Source organism: Peromyscus eremicus, chromosome 10 (genome assembly GCF_949786415.1).
Source record: "Peromyscus eremicus chromosome 10, PerEre_H2_v1, whole genome shotgun sequence".
In the NCBI taxonomy this organism is placed as follows: domain Eukaryota; kingdom Metazoa; phylum Chordata; class Mammalia; order Rodentia; family Cricetidae; genus Peromyscus; species Peromyscus eremicus.
In genome coordinates, this window is record NC_081426.1 from 23,967,867 (window position 1) to 23,985,497 (window position 17,631).

General features: G+C 55.2%; 1 protein-coding gene across 3 annotated transcripts in view; it reads left to right on the forward strand.

Moving 5' to 3' along the window:
* Positions 1-17,631, forward strand: part of Camk2b (calcium/calmodulin dependent protein kinase II beta) — a 90,474-nt gene that overhangs the window by 35,146 nt on the left and 37,697 nt on the right. For 2 of the 3 annotated variants that reach the window (XM_059275012.1, XM_059275011.1), the window contains exons 2-3: positions 887-981; positions 16,043-16,102. In XM_059275012.1, the coding sequence (XP_059130995.1) occupies positions 887-981; positions 16,043-16,102 (155 nt within the window). Of the gene's footprint in view, positions 1-395; positions 526-886; positions 982-16,042; positions 16,103-17,631 lie in introns of those variants that run through there. The other variant, XM_059275010.1, reaches the window with a different exon arrangement.

Sequence of the window (17,631 nt, forward strand, 5' to 3'; positions counted from 1 at the left end):
TGAGCCATTCAGGAGCCAGATGGAGACCAGTGACTTCTTTCTTCCCTAGGAGAGTGAATAGTATATTTTTATAAAGATTCATCTCAAAGGACTATACCAAAAAGAAACAGTGGTGGTCACTATCTGAGACGTGGTGTTGTGAGAAGAGTCCCTTAGGGGTGCAGAGGTGGACGTGGGGGCCGGACCAGGGAGTGCTTGGCCTGGTCCAGCCTCCTTCCCCCTCCGCTCCGGGTCTCTGCACCAGCTTTGTGGGCAGCATTCAAAGCCTCTTCCCAGGCTGCTGCCACTTTAAGCCACACCCATGAGTTCTAGGACTTTCCTATTGTGACCCACCCTGGACCTCCATGTCCTCTTCTGTGATACAGGGACAGTCGTGTGTCCCAGGGGGTCCTTGCCTCTGACTTTGCAGTTAAGCGAGACAATGCTACTCTCAAACCTTCCGTACGTCCTTGCATCCAGCTGCATCAATCCCCTGAGTACACCTGTGCTCCAGCCTGGCCTTGCCTCTGGAAAGGACATGCCAGGGTATCATGAACTTGAGGGTGCCTTTCATTCCAGCTGACCGATGGATCAGGACCTGGGTGTTGTACAGGGATTGAGTGGGGACGCTCTCAAGGCATGGCTGCTCCTCCTCACAAAGTCCCCACAAGAGTGTTTGTCTGGCCCCATCCTACTGCTGCCAAGTAGGGTAGCCAGGACTGTGTGGGAGGGGCATAGGCTTCCTTTGCTCATTGGCCATGTGCCTAAGGCCTGGCAGTGGGTAGGTTCCAAAGTGTCTTTGGGAGATTAATCGGTTTTGTCTCTCTCTCTCCCTCTCCCTCTCCCTCTCCCTCTCTCTCCCCCTCTCTCACCCCTGTATCTCTCTCCTGCCCTGCATCCTCTCTAGGGGGGCTTTCTCTGTGGTCCGACGATGCGTCAAGCTCTGTACCGGCCATGAATATGCAGCCAAGATCATTAATACCAAGAAGCTGTCCGCCAGAGGTAGGATCCGACAGGGGTTGCCTATCGGGACTGTGGTGAGGGGACCAGGAATGCCAAGGCCCTCAAGATGGCTCTGGCTGAGCGGACAGGGGAGGAATTTGCCCTCAGACCCATCACAACTTTCACTGTCTGATTTGGGGGTTGCCATGTAGTCTTTCTGGGTCCCCATGTAGCTTCTCCTTCTCAAGCCTGCTGGGTCTCTGTTCCAGACCTGAAGAGACAAGTTCTCATGCTGGTGAGGCACTGGGGGACTGGATGGTATTTCCCTAAAAACTATGGCCAAGGAGAAGTAGTGATTCCAAGCTGTGGGTGGGCGATGGCAGGGCTGCTGTTGACGTCTCGCTGCTGGTGAAGTCCTGTCCCTGGCTCACCTTGGGTATCCCAGATGGTTTCTTAACTGAGTCTTCTGAGCAGGGTATGGGATTGCATGCCCCAAGGAGGTCTCTGCAGGCTTGCAGGTCTGCAAGGAAGGGTCTTACTTGGTGCTGGTTGAGCAGGTCACCAGGCAGAGCCAGGGCCTGTGTGTGTGTGTGTGTGTGTGTGTGTGTGTGTGTGTGTGTGTGTGTGTAGGGGGGGTAGGGGACATCATTTCAGGCAGGTTATTGGAAGTCACTCTTGTGATTTCCTGGGGATGGGGTACAGAGTGAGTGGAAGTCAGGGAACTGCGTAGGAATCTGGGTAAGAGTCCCCAAGTGGGGTGGGCTGGAGGCCTGGTGAGGCCATGGGGGTGTTGAGTGGGTGGTTGCCAACGAGATGGCATTGCCACATCACCCCGCTCCTCGTCCTCCTCTTCCTCCTCCTCCTCCTCCTCCTCCTCCTCCTCCTCCTCCTCAGACACTGCAGCCTGATCGAGCTTCCAGATGAAAATCTGAGCCAATTGAGGGCCCAGGAGCGCTGACCTCTCTCATCCTGACTGGAAGATGCTTTGGGGCTGAATTAGGACATAGGCAGGGTCTCCTCTCGTGGGCATGTTGAGGGTGTGAGCCACTTGCTGACGGCAGGGTTGGTCTACCGTTTACAGTCTGACAACCCACAGGTCACGTAGCTGATACCACACCTACAGTTTAACAACATAGGTGTAAGCATGTTTGAACACCTGCCTTATACCAGACCTCCAGGGCTCTCACATGCGTTTCCTCTTGGAAGCATCCTCTGAACCTAAGATAGGGATCTTCAAGACCTTGGGGTGCTTCTCTACCAGCTGTTGTCTTCATCCCCATCACTGAGTTATGCCCAGGGCTGCTCAGGCCCCGTGGTGGACCTCCAGCCCCAAAGGGCCGGGGAGGGTGATGGTATGCAGAAGCCTTGGTCAGAACAGGAAACAAGTTCTCTTCTGTACCTTAGATGGGGAGCCACATTTGGTGGGAGAGGCTTGGGTGTCCCTTCTCCTGACGTTCTTCACGGGCTAGATGTGGGTCACTCGCTGTCAGTGGCCCTCCCTCTGTCCTGAGCTATGATTCAGGGATCTGGGGACTGTGAGCTCGGTTCTTCTCTGCCAAGACACAGAGCTAGTGTGGAGCCCTCCGCGCTCAGAGTGAGCCCAGGTCCAGGGTGAGATCAGTTCCCAGGGTTTTCCAAGTAATATCCCGAAACCTGCACACTCCCTGCTGGTAGAGAGCACACGGTTCAAGGCACATTAGGTGTGTGTGCACATGTGTGACTTTGTGTCTCTGTGTGGCATGAATATGTATGTGTCTGTGTTTGCATGTACCCCACTGGTGGTGACGGTGTTGGAGTCAGCACCCGCAGAGGGCTTGCTGGATACACTGTGCCAAAACTCGGGACCCTTCTGTGCTCCCTGACGCAGTCAGTGTCGGTTTGCACGCAGGCGTGAAACATTTCTGGCCTTGTAATGCAGGTGGGACGTGTACCCAGGAGGCCACTGAGCACGTTTTGTGGTCAGCCCCATTTCCTCTTGTCACCATCCCTAGACTTCTCCAGCCTTTACCACGTTGGTGTTTTGTCCCGAGTCTCTCGCTGACGTGAGGGCTGCCTGGTACTCGGGTGTCCGGGAGACAGGATGCTTCCGTTGTTGTGTGCTGGTCTTCTGAACAAAGACTGCTCTTCTCTCAGCTCTGTGCCGGTTCCTGGCCACCACAGCAGACCCACCGGAGCCTTGGCCAAGCCAGTTGCTTGGTAAAGGCTGCATGAGCTGTGTTCTGCAAACCATGCTGCTTTCCCAGTCGATTTAATTGTCTAAAAACCCACCCGGATGTATTAACTTAAGCAACTAGAATCCATAATGTTTCGTGTCTCCTTTTGCCTCTCCATCTACCACTGAGAGGTAATAGCTACTCCTCAGCCCTCCTTGGTCCTCACAGGGGCCCGCAGAAGCCCTGCTGACCTAGACCTCGGTCCCATCCCAAGGAGGTGCAGAGCTCAAGCCCCACCTGGGCTGATGGACCCCTGCAGGCTGTGTGACCCCACAGGGTCACTTTCTGGGCACCTTTCTTCACAGCTGGAGAATGTGTGCCCCCTCTCCCTACTGCTAGTGCCCAGCACTGTGTTGGCCCCTGTTTGAGGCCACCTCATCCCCGCCAGCTTTTTCTGGCTCTTTTCACATTGAATCTTACCTGTGGGCCTATCCAAGACCCTGATATGTCTAGACAGACCCTCACTCATCCTACAGATGCACCCCACATGCTGGGTGAGGCTGGGAATGAGGTCCTGGGAGGTCAGAAAAAGTCACTCCAAAAGCTGCATTGGCTGAGTGTTGTGGGGTAAGCAGACGTTTGTTATGCTTAAGCCGAAAACCATCTGAGTATTTTTCCATAGAATTTGGCAGCCTCCTTGGAATTAATCAACCCCCCTATTTATATCCTCAAAGTGCTTCACAGGTTGGGAGGATTGTGAGGAGTGGGCATCTGAATCCGCAGCTGTGGTCTGGTTTCTGACCTTGCTCCTCCTTGACCGGAGTGCCCAGGACCCCTTTAACTGCCAGGCTGCTGAAATGAGTTGCCAGTGTGTGTGGGCGTGCGTGAGTGGGAGGCCTTATCACAGACCCTGCGCCCTGCCAGCTGGGCTGGATGATGGGTGGTGGGGCGGCAGCTGAGGTGTCTGGAGTTACGAGCATCTGCAGACACCGCCCCCACACCTTCTTCCCTGTTACTCTATCTGGGGATGTCCTGCTGTGGTCAGGACGGTAGGCTGGCCCTGGCTGCTCTGCTTCCACGAGGGTCTCCTCACTGCCCAGCCCTGGCCTTTCCTTGAGCACTTTTTTTTCCATGATGAACTTTTAACATAGACCTTTCCCCGCAAATATCAGCTCTTGGCTGGTCTGGCCTGTGTGTGCCCCAGACCCCAGATTACTCACCATCCTGCACGAGATGCTCCAGCATCTGTCCCCCACAGAAGAGGCAATGTCAAACTTCCTTGATGTCTTCAAATGCTCAACCCTGTCCACGGGCTTGGCTCAGCAGGATGGCAGCGGGACCACGTTGCTGGGTCATCATTGATGTTCAGCTCCACTCTAGGCCGTCTCTGAGTGGCTGCCCAGGACCTCATTCCCAGCCCCGCCCAGCTTGTGGGGTGCATCTGTAGGATGAGTGAGGGTCTGTCTAGACATATCAGGGTCTTGGATAGGCCCACAGGTAAGATTCAATGTGAAAAGAGCCAGAAAAAGCTGGCGGGGATGAGGTGGCCTCAAACAGGGGCCAGCAGCACAGTGCTGGGCACTAGCAGTGGGGAGAGGGGGCACACATTCTCCAGCTGTGAAGAAAGGTGCCCGGAAAGTGACCCTATGGGGTCACACAGCCTGCAGGGGTCCATCAGCCCAGGTGGGGCTTGAGCTCTGCACCTCCTTGGGATGGGACCGAGGACTAGGCCTAGTGGGCACCTTGTTACAACTGGTGGGCCCAAGATGGTTTTCTCCTTGAACCTAACAAACGCCTGCTTACCCCACAGTATTCAGCCAAGGCAGCTTTTAGAATGACTTTTTCTGACATCCCAGGAACTCACGGCTGTGGTATGGCCCCAGAATCTTAGGCAAGAGGGAGGCCTGCCAGGAAGCTGACCCTACCAACTCTGGACCAAACCTGAGTCTGAGCAATAATAACCCAGAGCTGGCCTTGCCTCGGCTGCCGTGGGCTTTGCCTGTTTCCCTTCCGTGCCCACAGTCTGCCTCATGAGGATGGTGAGGACAGTACTAGGAGGCCAGTGATACCCAGGAGGTGGCACTGTGGAGGCTCCTTCCTGGCTCTGGTTGGCAGACAGATCTCTGCCTTCATCACCCATGTTCGTTCACGTGTCTCTGTCCTGTGTCCCTGCTGTCCTGGCTGCCTTCCCCTAGGTCCTCAAGGCTCCTTAGCCTTAGCCTCTTGTACCCTTTGGAGGAGGGGAGGGGGAAGGTGTCAGGTGAGCTGCCAGCTTCAAGGTGGGTGACTCCTTTGGAGGGGAGGCCTGGCGCCCGCTCTGTCCTATGACCTTCCATGTCCTTTAACCTCCCTGCACCTCAGTTTTCTGGGTGAAAATGGGGATAAAGCCACCTAACCAGAGGACTATGCTGGCTGCAGAGGATAGCCATGCCTGCAGCCCCTCCCCCTGCTCCTTTTCCTGGCCGCATGGATAGCAGTGGCACCCTGACTCTCAGGGCTTCACGTGGGCACTGCTGTCCTCTGCACACTCAACCCACTTCTCCATGCAGCATCCTGGATCTGCTGGTTGAGCCCTGCAGGTCCTGGGGCCATTGGCTCACCTTGCAGCCTCCAAGCTCAGAGCTGAGAATATACAGGACTGTGCTCTCCATGGTGTCCAGCTCTCCCTGGGATCTCCACCCAACTGTCCCAACGTCCTCCTTCCTATATACGGGGGTTAGATTTTTTTGAAGTAGGGAGAAAGGCCCCCCAAAACCCTGGGGAATTTTTAGACACCTGCCTACATTTGTAATTCAAGTTCGGTGAAGAGTTGGGGACCTCACTTTTCCTCAGCTATCCCCAGGACTGTGGGGAGCACTGTGGCTCTCACATGCAGTGCACCCGGAGGGAGGCAGCTCTGGTCCTTGGAGCCGTTGGGAGGAGGAAGTTGGTACTGAATGCAGAAGAGAGGAGGCCCCCCCCCCCCAGTAAACGACAGTGCTCAGAGTCACACACACACACACTTCGCCAAAGGCTGCAACACTCAGATTTTAAAATTTAATACTTAATTAAATAGAGAATTGTGAGACATTCAGTCTGTGAATGTACTGAATAATTAGAGATTATTAAACTACTCTTAACAAAAGCAGTTGAAGAAAAATTAATTGACTGAGGTAGGGAGATCATTAGGCATGAGTCTTAGAAACATTTTTTGTTATTCCCTCCCCACACTGTCACACTAAACAGCTGCTCCTTTGGGGGTGCTGTTGTCTCTGTGGACACCCCGTGTGGAGGTACGTTGTGGCTACAGAAACCTGTGCAAAGCTCGCCCCTGGTTAGTGGCTGCACACGGGTGGACCGTGTGAATGGGGAGCCTGCTCCTCAGCTCTGCTGTGAGGACTTGAGTGTGTCCTCATCATGGTCCCCATTGCTGCTGAGAGACTCTCCCCAGACCCCCACGATGACACGAACTCACCAGGTACAGAGGAGGTAACAGTCTTAAAGAAACTGAGAACTTAGAGTCCCACAGCTGGTGGGTAGAAGAACCCAGCTGGGCCACACAGTGAACACCCAGGTAAGGCAGATCAGGTGTCCCAGGTGGGTGCTCAAATCCTTGACGGGCCTGCCATCACGAGTGGGCTGATCTCACAGATGAGAAGCCAAGCCCAGCAAACTCTCTGCCCTCAGGCCCATGCCCAGCTAGCCCCAGCTGCACACTTGTCCTCTGGCCTCCCAAAGGCTCACATGGTGTCTTCTGCATTAGGAGACACACACTGCCCAAAGCTAATAGGGAGAAGTTGTCCTGATGTCTCGGGGAACCTGGGGTGCTGGGGCTGCACCCCAGGAGAGGAAAGGCTGGAGGGAAGGTCCACATCTCAGAAACCTGCCTGCGGTTGTGTTTGGCTCCAGGGTCCACAGGTGAGGTTCTTGTTGTAGCTGACAGTGCACCTTTCTTGGCCTCACTACCCACAACCCCAAACACCCCCTACCCAAGGGATAAGCACACAGAATCCACAGAACTGGGTCAGTAGAGTCGAGGTACTGCAGTGCACAGCATCTGGAGCTTGTGCTATAGGTGGTACCCTCCCCCTGGAGACCCTCCCCTCCTTCCTACCCATCCCTGGCCAAAACCACAATCCTCCTGGGAGCCCAGGGACGCTTCCTGGGGGCTTGGCGTGTGGAATGTCTTCCCTTGGGAAGCACTCATTCCCCAGTGCCAGAGTCAGTCTCTAAAGGTTCTGTTGACTAGACTTGAGCTTATGGGTGTGAAGAGCCCTGGAAGGGAGGGCCCCCCGTCCCCAGGGCCAGCCACCCAGAATGAGGGATCCAGACTGGGGTTGCCAGATTTAATGTCTGAGAAACAGTGAAGGAGATTACGTATAACTGTGTCCCATATTCAATTCTTATTGTTGAATTATTACTAAATATTTTTCAATCTGTCTGAGATTTAAACCTACCTAGGCATCCTGTTTTATCCAGTACAGTGAACAAGGCTGTGGAAGGCAGTTCGTAAACCCAGTTGATTTGGTTTAAGCTCCCGACTTCTGGACCCAGAGTAAAGTCAGAGGTGGAGAGACAGGCCACGGCTGAGGAACCCTGGCCCTTGATGGCCTCACCTGGGAGGTGGAGGGAGGGCGAGGCGTTCCAGGGCTGAGAAGTGGCTGTAGGGTGTGGATGCTGATGTGGACAATCCCAAAGACTGGGGTCGATGTAGTTGGAAGTGGCTGCCAAGGGTTGTGTTTTGGAGCTCTGTGGCCCTGGGGAGAAAATGCACCATGCTGTGAATAGTGCCCACCCCCGGGCTGTGGTAGGTGAGGGAGATGTGTTAGTCCTCATCCAGGGCCCTAGTTATCAGGGAAGGCCTATCCATGAGACTGGCTTTCCTAGGGTCATTTGTCCCTCGGTTCTCAGGCAGGGCATTCACCTTCTTGCAGGCCTGGGACTGGGTGTTTGAGCCTCATCAGCTGGTGGACATCAGGAGAGGCTGATGGGAGATGCCTTGTGTAGCAAGTGTTTCTGGCTATGCGGATGTGACGGGCATCTCTGGGTGGTTTAGGCTGGCTGGCTGGGGCTAGAGACCAGAACAGCAGTGAACAGTGTGGATTGTGTAAGTGGGCTGGGCAGGAGCCACACAACCTCACTTGCTAGTGTCTTCTCTATCCCTTTAGTGGGTGGATGTGCTTCCTGACCTCATAGAGAAGGCTTTAGGCTACATTTGGTCCAAGGTGTCCAGTCTGGAATTCGTGTGAAGACCTGGGTATTGGTGTAATTATTAAGGCCACTCCACGTAGTTAAAAGGAGATTTATTTAATGGCGTAACTTACAAATTAAGGGATAGGTAGGTCGCGGGGTCTGGGGAAGGTGTATCACAGTCCAGCGGTGTTCTCTGGAGCTCTGCTTGGTCCACCTCCACCATCCAGGGTCCCAGAAGGGAGAGTGCACTCTCCGATCCAGATCTCAGGTCCCCAGGCGCCTCCCTTGGCCCCGCCTTGTAGGCGTGACAGTTGCCGAAGTCTCAATGGGGGTTGGAACTTCCAGATCAAAGCTGGAATGGCTACCCACTACACCTGGGCAGTAGTCGAAGACTCTGGAAAGGACGAGAAGGAGGTGGGGACAGTTGGGAGGCAGAGGCAGAGGTCAGGCACAAAGCTGCCATGACCAGGAGCCTGTAGCCTTGAGGTGGCCTGTGACTTAAGTGTAGGGCCACAGTGGGCAAGTTTTGTACTCTAGAGGCCACTGACCCCAGAAGCTTTTGCTCTTTGTCCCACGAGTGTGCGTGTGTCGTTAATGCTTAGTCTCCAGCACAAAGCCACAGCTTTCCCACTGTCTCCAGATGACCTTTTGATGGCATCTGATAGGGTGGGCTGGTCTGAGACCTGCGGGTGGGGAGACATCACCCCAGGTATAGACCGATGGCCCCAGAGCTGGGAGAGGAGATGGCTGTTCAGACCATGCCTGCTGTAAGGACGGTGACTGCTGAACTTGTCAGCTGACCAAACCGAGGCCTGAGTCCAGGCCCCTCACTCAGATCCCCTCCTGTTTATAGTCAGTGATGTAGGAGTCCTGTCCCATGGCAATGGGCATAAGCAGCACAGTAGCGGATAGCGGTCAGATGAATTGTAAGCTGCAGTCACGTGCACCCAGAGACCAGGGACGAGCATGCTTGCAGGGCCCCAGGCTGCTCGTGGAACACAGTGAGTCAGCAGTGCTAGGGGAGACAGGCTGTATGGTATCCAGGAGAGGCGACCCAGGCGTCCACACCAAGGATGTTTGCATAATTCTGTGACTTGCTAGGATGAGCCGGAGCTGTGCCCTGTCCTGGGGTGGCGGGGTGTTGCTGTCCTGTCCCCAGAGACTGAGTCAGGGGGACATATGGTTGAGTGTGTGAGGACTCCCTATCTTTCTTCATGTTATGGTGGCACACAGCACTGACCTCCATTTTCGGCCTCACTCCACAACCTTGCTTCAGATGCCAGCTCGGCTGTGAGAGGGCAGGAATGCCAGGCCACGCCTCTGCTTCGAAGCTGAGAGGCACCCACATGCAGAGGGCAGGTTCTCATTTCTGAAGAGGGCCCTGGGAGTGGGACATCAGCTGGAATGACAGGTGACCCCTTGGAGGGAAGACAGTGTCCCTGCCATGCGGCCACACTGGAGCCCACAGGCCCAGACCCCAGAATGCCAGCCATCCCTGACTAATTGGGAAGTAGTTCCGAGGCCCATGACTCTGGTGTGGGTGGCAATTCCAATGGAGAACTGTGCTGCATGCAGGTGGTCAGGGTCCCTTGAGAGTCCCGTGTCGTCGCCCCCCCTTCCCCCCCCCACTTTCTTTTTTTGTGTTTTGAGACAGGGTTTCTCTGTGTAGCTTTGGAGCCTGTCCTGGATCTCACTCTGTAGACCAGACTGGCCTCGAACTCACAGAGATCTGCCTGCCTCTGCCTTCCGAGTGCTGGGATTAAAGGTGTGCGCCACCACCACCCAACTGTCCCCCCCCCCACCCCCGCTGCCCCATTCCCTTTCTTGATGCCAATGGGTTGGCAGGCAGCTGCAGGACACGTACACAGACGTCTCTCCTCACGGTGGCTGCTGGCTGATGCTGTCAGGTTAATTGCTGGTTGCCTTGATGCTTTCTTAAAACAAAGCATGTACAGAAAGCCACAGTGAGAGCCCTCTCGTTCCACTTCTCTGCCCTGCCATCCTTTAGCCTCGACTATGAGCCTGGCTGGAAATCCTTGCCGTCTCTGGTCCCGGCGGTTAAGCAGGAACACATGTCCTCCTCCACTGCCCATCTCCTCACCATCACTTCCACCTGTCAGGTGCCTGCTAACTCACCTGACGCCCTTGGAGAACAGGGGGGCTCCCCCAGGCCTGCCCAAAGCCAGTGTTCCACAGACAGAAGCCATTTCCTGAGGGTCTGTGCAGGGCTCTTGGCTCATTCACAAGGATCGTTTGTCTTTCCCAAGGAATAGTTAGTCTCTGTCCATAATCTACTTCCAGCGTCTGCACCAGATGTGTCCCCAAGGCTGGGTAGGCAGGCCCCACTGCAGCTTGCGTAGCCTGGGTTGCCCAGGGAGAGCCTGGGCTGTTTTATGTCCATGTGAACTAGCCAGGGAAGTGTGAGCCAAGCTCTTCTGGGACCTTCATCTGGGGGACATTCTTTCTTCAGAAACCACTCCCCACCCAATTCAGGTTCCCCATCCTTGAACAAATCCAAGGTTGGAGCTTCAAGGCCTCCCTACTGGCATGGGGCTAGCCTGTACCAGCCCTTAGATTTGAACTCACTTTTGCTGCCTTTCTGGTACCCACCCAGGGTCTGCAGGGTGCTGCTGAAGCTGACCAGCAAGGCGTCAAAGCCACTCCATGTGAAAAGGCCCAGGATGTCCCACAGTGTCCAGTCTGGTGGCTCACTGGGTTGGCAGGCCCCACTGCAGCCTGTGTAGCCTGGGCCGAGCAGGGAGAGCCTGGGCTGCTTTATCTCCATGTGAACTAGCCTGGGAATTGGCAACTGGGTTCCTGAGCACGCGGCCCCTTTGGAATGTGAAATCCAGATGTTAAACTCCCAGGTGGATGTGACTTGGGATTGAAGTGTGTTGTTACCAGACCAGGCTGGGCCAGTGTACCCAGGTGTCGTATGATATGGCTGTTCAGCCCTCTGGGACTTCAGAAGACCAGCTCCCAGGATGTCTGTAACTGGGAGATGAGAAGGAAGGCGGGATCCTATGGCTCTGCCAGTTACCATGGGACAGGTCTTCCCACATGCTGAAGGCAGTGGGAGCCGGCCCTTGATCGTACCGCAGTCTGGATCCCACTGCATGGGCCCAGTTCCCTAAGTGGAAGAGAGTGAGAGGCAGGCTTGGGGCAGATCCCTTCTCTGCTGTGGCCTTTGTAGCTTTTGAACGGGACCAGCAATGGGGGAATCGGCATCTTTGCCGCCCTTTGAGTGGAGAGATACTGAGCCCCCCAGTGGGCCTTGCAAGTAGATGTAGTTTCCTGGACACTCAGCCCAAGCTTTATTGGTAATCTGTGTCCCATTGCTGCTCACTGGGGAGGGCCGGAATCCGGTGACATGCCCTGACCATCAGGAACCTCCAGCTACCCCTTATGTGTCCCTACAGACACCCGAGGTAGCACAGGCAGGCTGACATCCACCTGAGTCTGTGATCCTGGCCTTAGGCTCATGCTGGTGGCAGCTGATTTAGCCTGAAGAAACAGAGCTCAGGAAGCCGCGGCTAGCCCTTTCCCAGCTTCCTGTGTATCTATCTGAGCAAGGGCAGTGCGAACAGGGACCCACTGCTGCCCCCCCTGGCAGAGTCCGGGTCCCCAGGCCCTTTCCACTTGGTCTGCATATCTCTGAGGGTCCCTCCAGAATGGAGAGGCTCTCCAGGCGTCACTGGCATGCTCACTGATGGGGAGACCCCCCTGGACCTACCCTGCACCAGGCCTGGGTGTAGGGGTAGCCTCAACACAGTTTCATGCTCAGTCCAGTCCAGTTCTTTGGGACCAGCCCCTGCCATTGTTCCCATCATACAAATGAGGCCCAGCAAAGGAGTGTCGTTTATCCTAAGCCACACTACCTGTGAGACTCATGCCTGTACAGCTGCCCATGGCCTCTGGTTCCCAGAATTGCAGAGCCCCAGGACCACAGATGGGAGCGAGCGAAGGGGGCCCCTCCTGTGTAAGTGGGCCTCCCGTTTCCCTCTGGCTGCCCCTCCTCCATCCCACCCAGTGCCCTCCCATGACAGCCTGCAGCTGGCAGGGCTGGTACCACCCACGCCCCTCCTGTCCCCTGCTTGGTGGCTCCTCTTGGTTGCCACCCCAACCCCCTGCTGTGAGTCACCTCTGCCAGGGAGCAGGTTGGGGGGGGCACTAGGGTGGAGGATTGGGGGAGGGGAAGGTGCTCGAAGTGGGCAGAGACGCTCTACCTCTTTATCTCTGAGGAGAGGAAATGCGAGTCGCTTGCAGAGATTGACTGCAAATGTCACTTCAGCTTGTCCTTTGGGCCTGCTGCCCCAGCTTCCAGGTGCTGAGTCCCTGGAGCCACACCCTGAGTGTCTTTGGGATCAAAGGTGGGCCTGTCCCTCCTGTCCTCAGCCACCAGCTTGCTACTGCTGCCTGTCGGGCATTTTGGGAATTAAACAGGTTATCACCTGTGATGCTCACAGATGGTGCCTGTCATGTGGCAGGTGCTTCGGAAGGCCGCGTCACATGCTGTGGCCTGGCTGCCAGCACCTAGGGGCAGGCCCTGCCTCTGTCATCTTTAAGGTGATGGACACTAGCTCTGTCACCTGTAGAGTGACAGCATAGAATAGTTCCGTCCACTCCCTGAACCCTGAGAGAGTCACATCTCCTCACAAAAGCTGTAGAAGAAAGAGTCCCTGGATCTGAAAGGCAGCTTGAGCCTTAGGTCATGTAGGTCCTGTCCTACCCAAAGACAGTACAAGTGGTCTGCATTGGTCCAGTTTCTGCGAGTGGGTGATACAGACTGTCTGGGGGCTTACAGGGGTTTTCCTGGGGCCTATAGGGTGAGGGAGGAGGGAAGCCTTGTCACTGGGCCCTCGGCCGCTTTGCTTGGGCCTCTGTAGCAGTATTCACAGAGGACAGATTCTTCAGTGTGTGGAAGCTGCAGAGGATGCAGGCCAAGGCTTTGTCACAGCCCCCGAGCATGGAGAAAAGGCCTTGGCTTTGAGGCTGAACTGGGTCACCTGCTCTGCTGGTGCGGGGGAGGAGAGGGGGAGGAGGGGTGCATCCTGTGTGGGGGAGGGCCTCTCACCCTGCCGTGAGTCACTCAGCATGGGTGTGTGCAGGCTCTGTTGGAGCCAATTCTCTTTCCAGGTCCCTTGACGGCCTGGGCCTCGCTGGTTGCCCAGCACTGGGCCCCAGACATGCTGCTGAGCTCGGGGACACCTGAGGTTTGTGTCTCATAGAGTAGACAACCTAGCAAGTCAGGCCTGCACGCTGAGATCATGGCAGGATCACCTAGAAAAGCTTCCAGGCCTCGGCATTCCCGAGGGTGGCATCTCGGGACATTGCACTATCATTAGAATTCAGGCAGGCGGGTGGATAATTGCAGACTCCGCTTTAGTAAAAAATTTGAGTAAAATTGTGTTGGGTATTTTTTGTTTTGTTATTTTCCGATAAGTACTTTTATGGGAGTGTGGATGAATGCTGTATTCTATCCGAGGGGTGTTCCTCTGGCAGGAGGAATAAATAGCGCATCTTTCGCCTGAGTCTCCCTAACCAGCCCCTTAGCAGGTGTGTAGTGCGTGTGTGCATGCCTATGTGTGCCTCTGCCAAAGTAAACGAGCCAGCTTATACACAGCCCCCCTGTGTGCCCTTTGCTTGTTGGGGGTGCAAATTCTCATCTCATGTTTGAGTTCTTAACAGGGGAGGAGACTCAGGAGCTCCATCTCTGGGCTTCCCATTAGAGAGGTGGAGAGAGAGAGAGAGAGATGGGCTGCTCCTCGTCACCCCCACCTCACCCCCACCCACCCCTCCTCTTCACTTGGCACTCTACAGGGGACTTGAGTACATTTTGTTTTTTCGTTTTTCGTTTTTGCTTTTGGTTTTGGTTTTTGAGACAGGGTTTCTCTGTGTAGTTTTGGTGCCTGTCCTGGATCTCGCTCTGTAGCCCAGACTGGCCTTGAACTCACAGAGATCCGCCTGGCTCTGCCTCCCGAGTGCTGGGATTAAAGGCTTGAGTACATTTTGTAGGAGGGGCCCAGTGCTTGCTGGGGTGGATGATCTCCTTGAAGGAGTGGGGAGGCCAGGGCTTCGGGTGACAGTGAGGGAAGCTTGAGTCCGGGGAGGAAGGAAGGCCTCCCGGGTGTGTTCCAGGGACATGCCCGTTGTAGGCAGAGCTGCCCTGAACAAAGGTGCAAGTGTGTTTCCACAGTGGTCCATACCCTAGACCACAGGGCACCCACCTCAGGCGTGCATCCGACCACAGAGAGGACTCAGCCAGGCCTACTTCCTGAAGGTGGACAGCTTTCCCCAGCTCTGGGGACGGGAGACCCAAACACTAGCTTGCACACCTCCTAAACAGCCTGCATTCTTCCTTTTCTGTTGGTCCTGGGGAGTTCCCATAGTCAGGAAGGCACCCCTCTGAGGTTTGGATTGGCACATTCATTGTGGGCTTGCCGTTCTGTGAGGGGCTCAGCACTCAGCAAGAGGTAGGGGTTTGAAATCCCGGCTCCGCCCCCTCCCTGGTCCACCCCCTCCCAGTCTTGGCAGGGAGGCAGCCGCTGTCCTTAGTACTAGTGCTGAAAAGCCTGCCTTCCCCCACCCACTCTCTCTCTCTCTCTCTCTCTCTCTCTCTCTCTCTCTCTCTCTCTCTCTCTCTCTCTCTCACACACACACACACACACACACACACACACAAGCGTTCGTGCACAGCAGCAGCAGCACTAGTTGGCAGGATAGGCTGTATGTGAGCTGGAGTGAGAGCTTCAAGCTTTTCCTTCCTGCCCGGCATTCCACTCTGTGGCTGTGGCTGTGGCTGTGGCTGTGGCTGTGGCTGTGGCCAGGTGTAGCCCGCCCTTCTAGACAGGGGGCCTTTTGGGGTTTTGCTATTGCTATTTCAATCGGCTTTTTTTTTAAGATTTTATTTTATTTTTATCTTATGTGTGTGAGTGTTTTACTTGCATATATGTCTGTGAACATGCATTTGTGGTGCCCTCGGAGGACAGAAGAGGGTGTGGGGTCTCCTGTTACTGGAATTATAGACTTGTGAGCCACCATGTGGATGCTGGGACTTGAACCCAGGTCCTCTGGAAGAGCAGCCAGTGCTCTTAACCATTGAGCCATCACTGCAGCCCCTCCCTGATCAGCTTTTAAAAGCTTCCTGGCACCTTTGTTTGGAATGTAAAACTCTGGCTAGTAAGTTGCTCCATCTTGGGGGCCTTAGGGATGGACTGACGGGGAAACAGTCAGGAATGCTGGCCCAGCCAGAGGAGATGAGTATTCGGCAAGCGAGCTACCTATCAGCCCTTCTGAGAACCGAGGGTACAGATGTCTGGTGGCCGCTTGTCTCAGAGCCAGATCTGTGCCTGGCGAGGCAAGGGAAAGCAGTGGGCTCTGGCCTCTGAGGACACATGGTTGCTGCCACCTGGCAGCCACGTTGTACTACAGACCCCACAACTAGCTCAAAGTGGAATTAGAACAGTAAGCGAAGAGTTAAGTCAGCGTGCCACTAAAAGTCTGTTCTTGCATTGTTGGGAGCACTCAGCCCGGAGTTACACTACTCACTGCTTCCTATGTTGGTCTCTGTCCCAGGTACCAGTTCTTTATGGCCCCAGGTACCCACACCTCTCCCTTGCAGCCAGCCAGATGGGTGCCCCAGATGCCAGGCAATGGGTGGACTCCTTCATCAAATCCCCTGGGTAGCTTCTTGTTTGGTGGCTGCCACACACACTTGGGGACCTGTCCTGAGGTGGCAGCCATGAGGCCCCAGCTGCTGAGACACGAGGTGATGCCTTGTCCTTTTCTGTTGCTAGATCACCAGAAACTGGAGAGAGAGGCTCGGATCTGTCGCCTGCTGAAGCATTCCAACATTGGTGAGAACCCAGAGCGGGGTAGAGTGGGTGGTTTGGAGAATGCCTACGGAGATATTTAGAACCCAGAACCTGGGGCCAGTGACCTGTCCAAGCCTCACGCATGGGGTGAGTGGCCCTGCCAGGAGGAAGTGGGTATTTGACAAGAGTCTCTCAGCCCCATTTGACCACACCCCACGCAGATGGGTGCCAAGACAGAACACTCAAGGATTCTGGCTCCCCTGCCAAGTCTTGGTCTCCAGAATGCACAGCTGCTCAGCCTCTCAGTCCCCTTCCTAAAGCCCAGACAAAACATTCAAGGAGATGCCGGGACCAAGGTTATACTGACCTGGAAAGTCATCTCGGCTCTCCCTGGGCCACTTAGTCCTTCCATGGCTATAGCAAGGCCCTCGCCATGCATGTACACACAAGTGCCTGTTCTTCCCAACTCTGGGCCCTCTGGAGCTGAGGAAGAGTTTGGGAGCTCGAATCTTACCCATGCTGGGGAGCAGCTCGAGACACCTTGGGTGTGGCTGCCCACATCTACAGATGCAGGGCTGAGCGACCTCAGAGGCACTGGGATTTATCAGGGGATTGCTGGGCTCTTCCCTCCAAAGATTCAGGTTTGCCAGGACACAGCCCAGGAACCCATTTTAAAGGGATCCCCAGGGACTTGGAGGAATGACCAGATTGGGAACCTGGCTTCTACATCTCTTTCCAGCCCAGGGCCTGACAGAGAGGGAAGGAAGGTTAATCTGCCATGGGAGTGTGGGCATTCCTGCTGCCGTCCTGCTGTAGGGGCTGGAAGTCCTCTGCTGGCCACTGGCCCACGCTGAGAGCTGGCTGGGGAGAGACATAATCTTCATTGTGACACTCCTCTGGGTCTCAGCCACCTGCTGATAGGTCCTAGTCTCTTAGCGCCAGAACCTTACCCTCTTTTTTCTTTTGTTTTTTGAGACAGTGTCTCACTATGTAGCCTTGGCTGGCCCTGAACTTGCTATGTAGACCAGGCTGTCCTTGAACCCATAGAAGTCTAGCTGCCTCTGCCTCCCAGGTACTGAGATTAAAGGCATGCACCACCACCACACCCAGCAGAGAGTTACCCTCCTGACTTGCAGGTGCCTGAGCCTGCCCTGAAGAGCTGACTCAGAGGTCTCAGTAGGCCCAGGAACCTGTATCTCAGCAATGTTCATGGGCCCACTGGGCCACTGGGTGCCTGCAGAGCAGTGTGCCAAGAGCCTGTTACCTCACCACTGGGTACTGTGTCTCTTCTTGGGGATCATGGAAGATGGCCCAACTCCACCAGTACCTCCAAGCCCTTGTTTAACTGCCCCCAACTGTGCAGCGACCAAGAGCTAAAGCTCATTCTGCCTGTTTGCGTGAACGGCCTTATTTGGGCGAGTGGGGGCCTAGATGTGCTTTAGGTTGCTGTTCTTCAATAAGACATCTCCCTGGCCTGGCCAGACGCCTGGTGTGGTTCTGGGTGGGTTCCAAACAGTGGCTTGGCTCCGGCTTCCTGTGTAGACTGGGGAGAAGAGGCCCCTAGAAGTCCT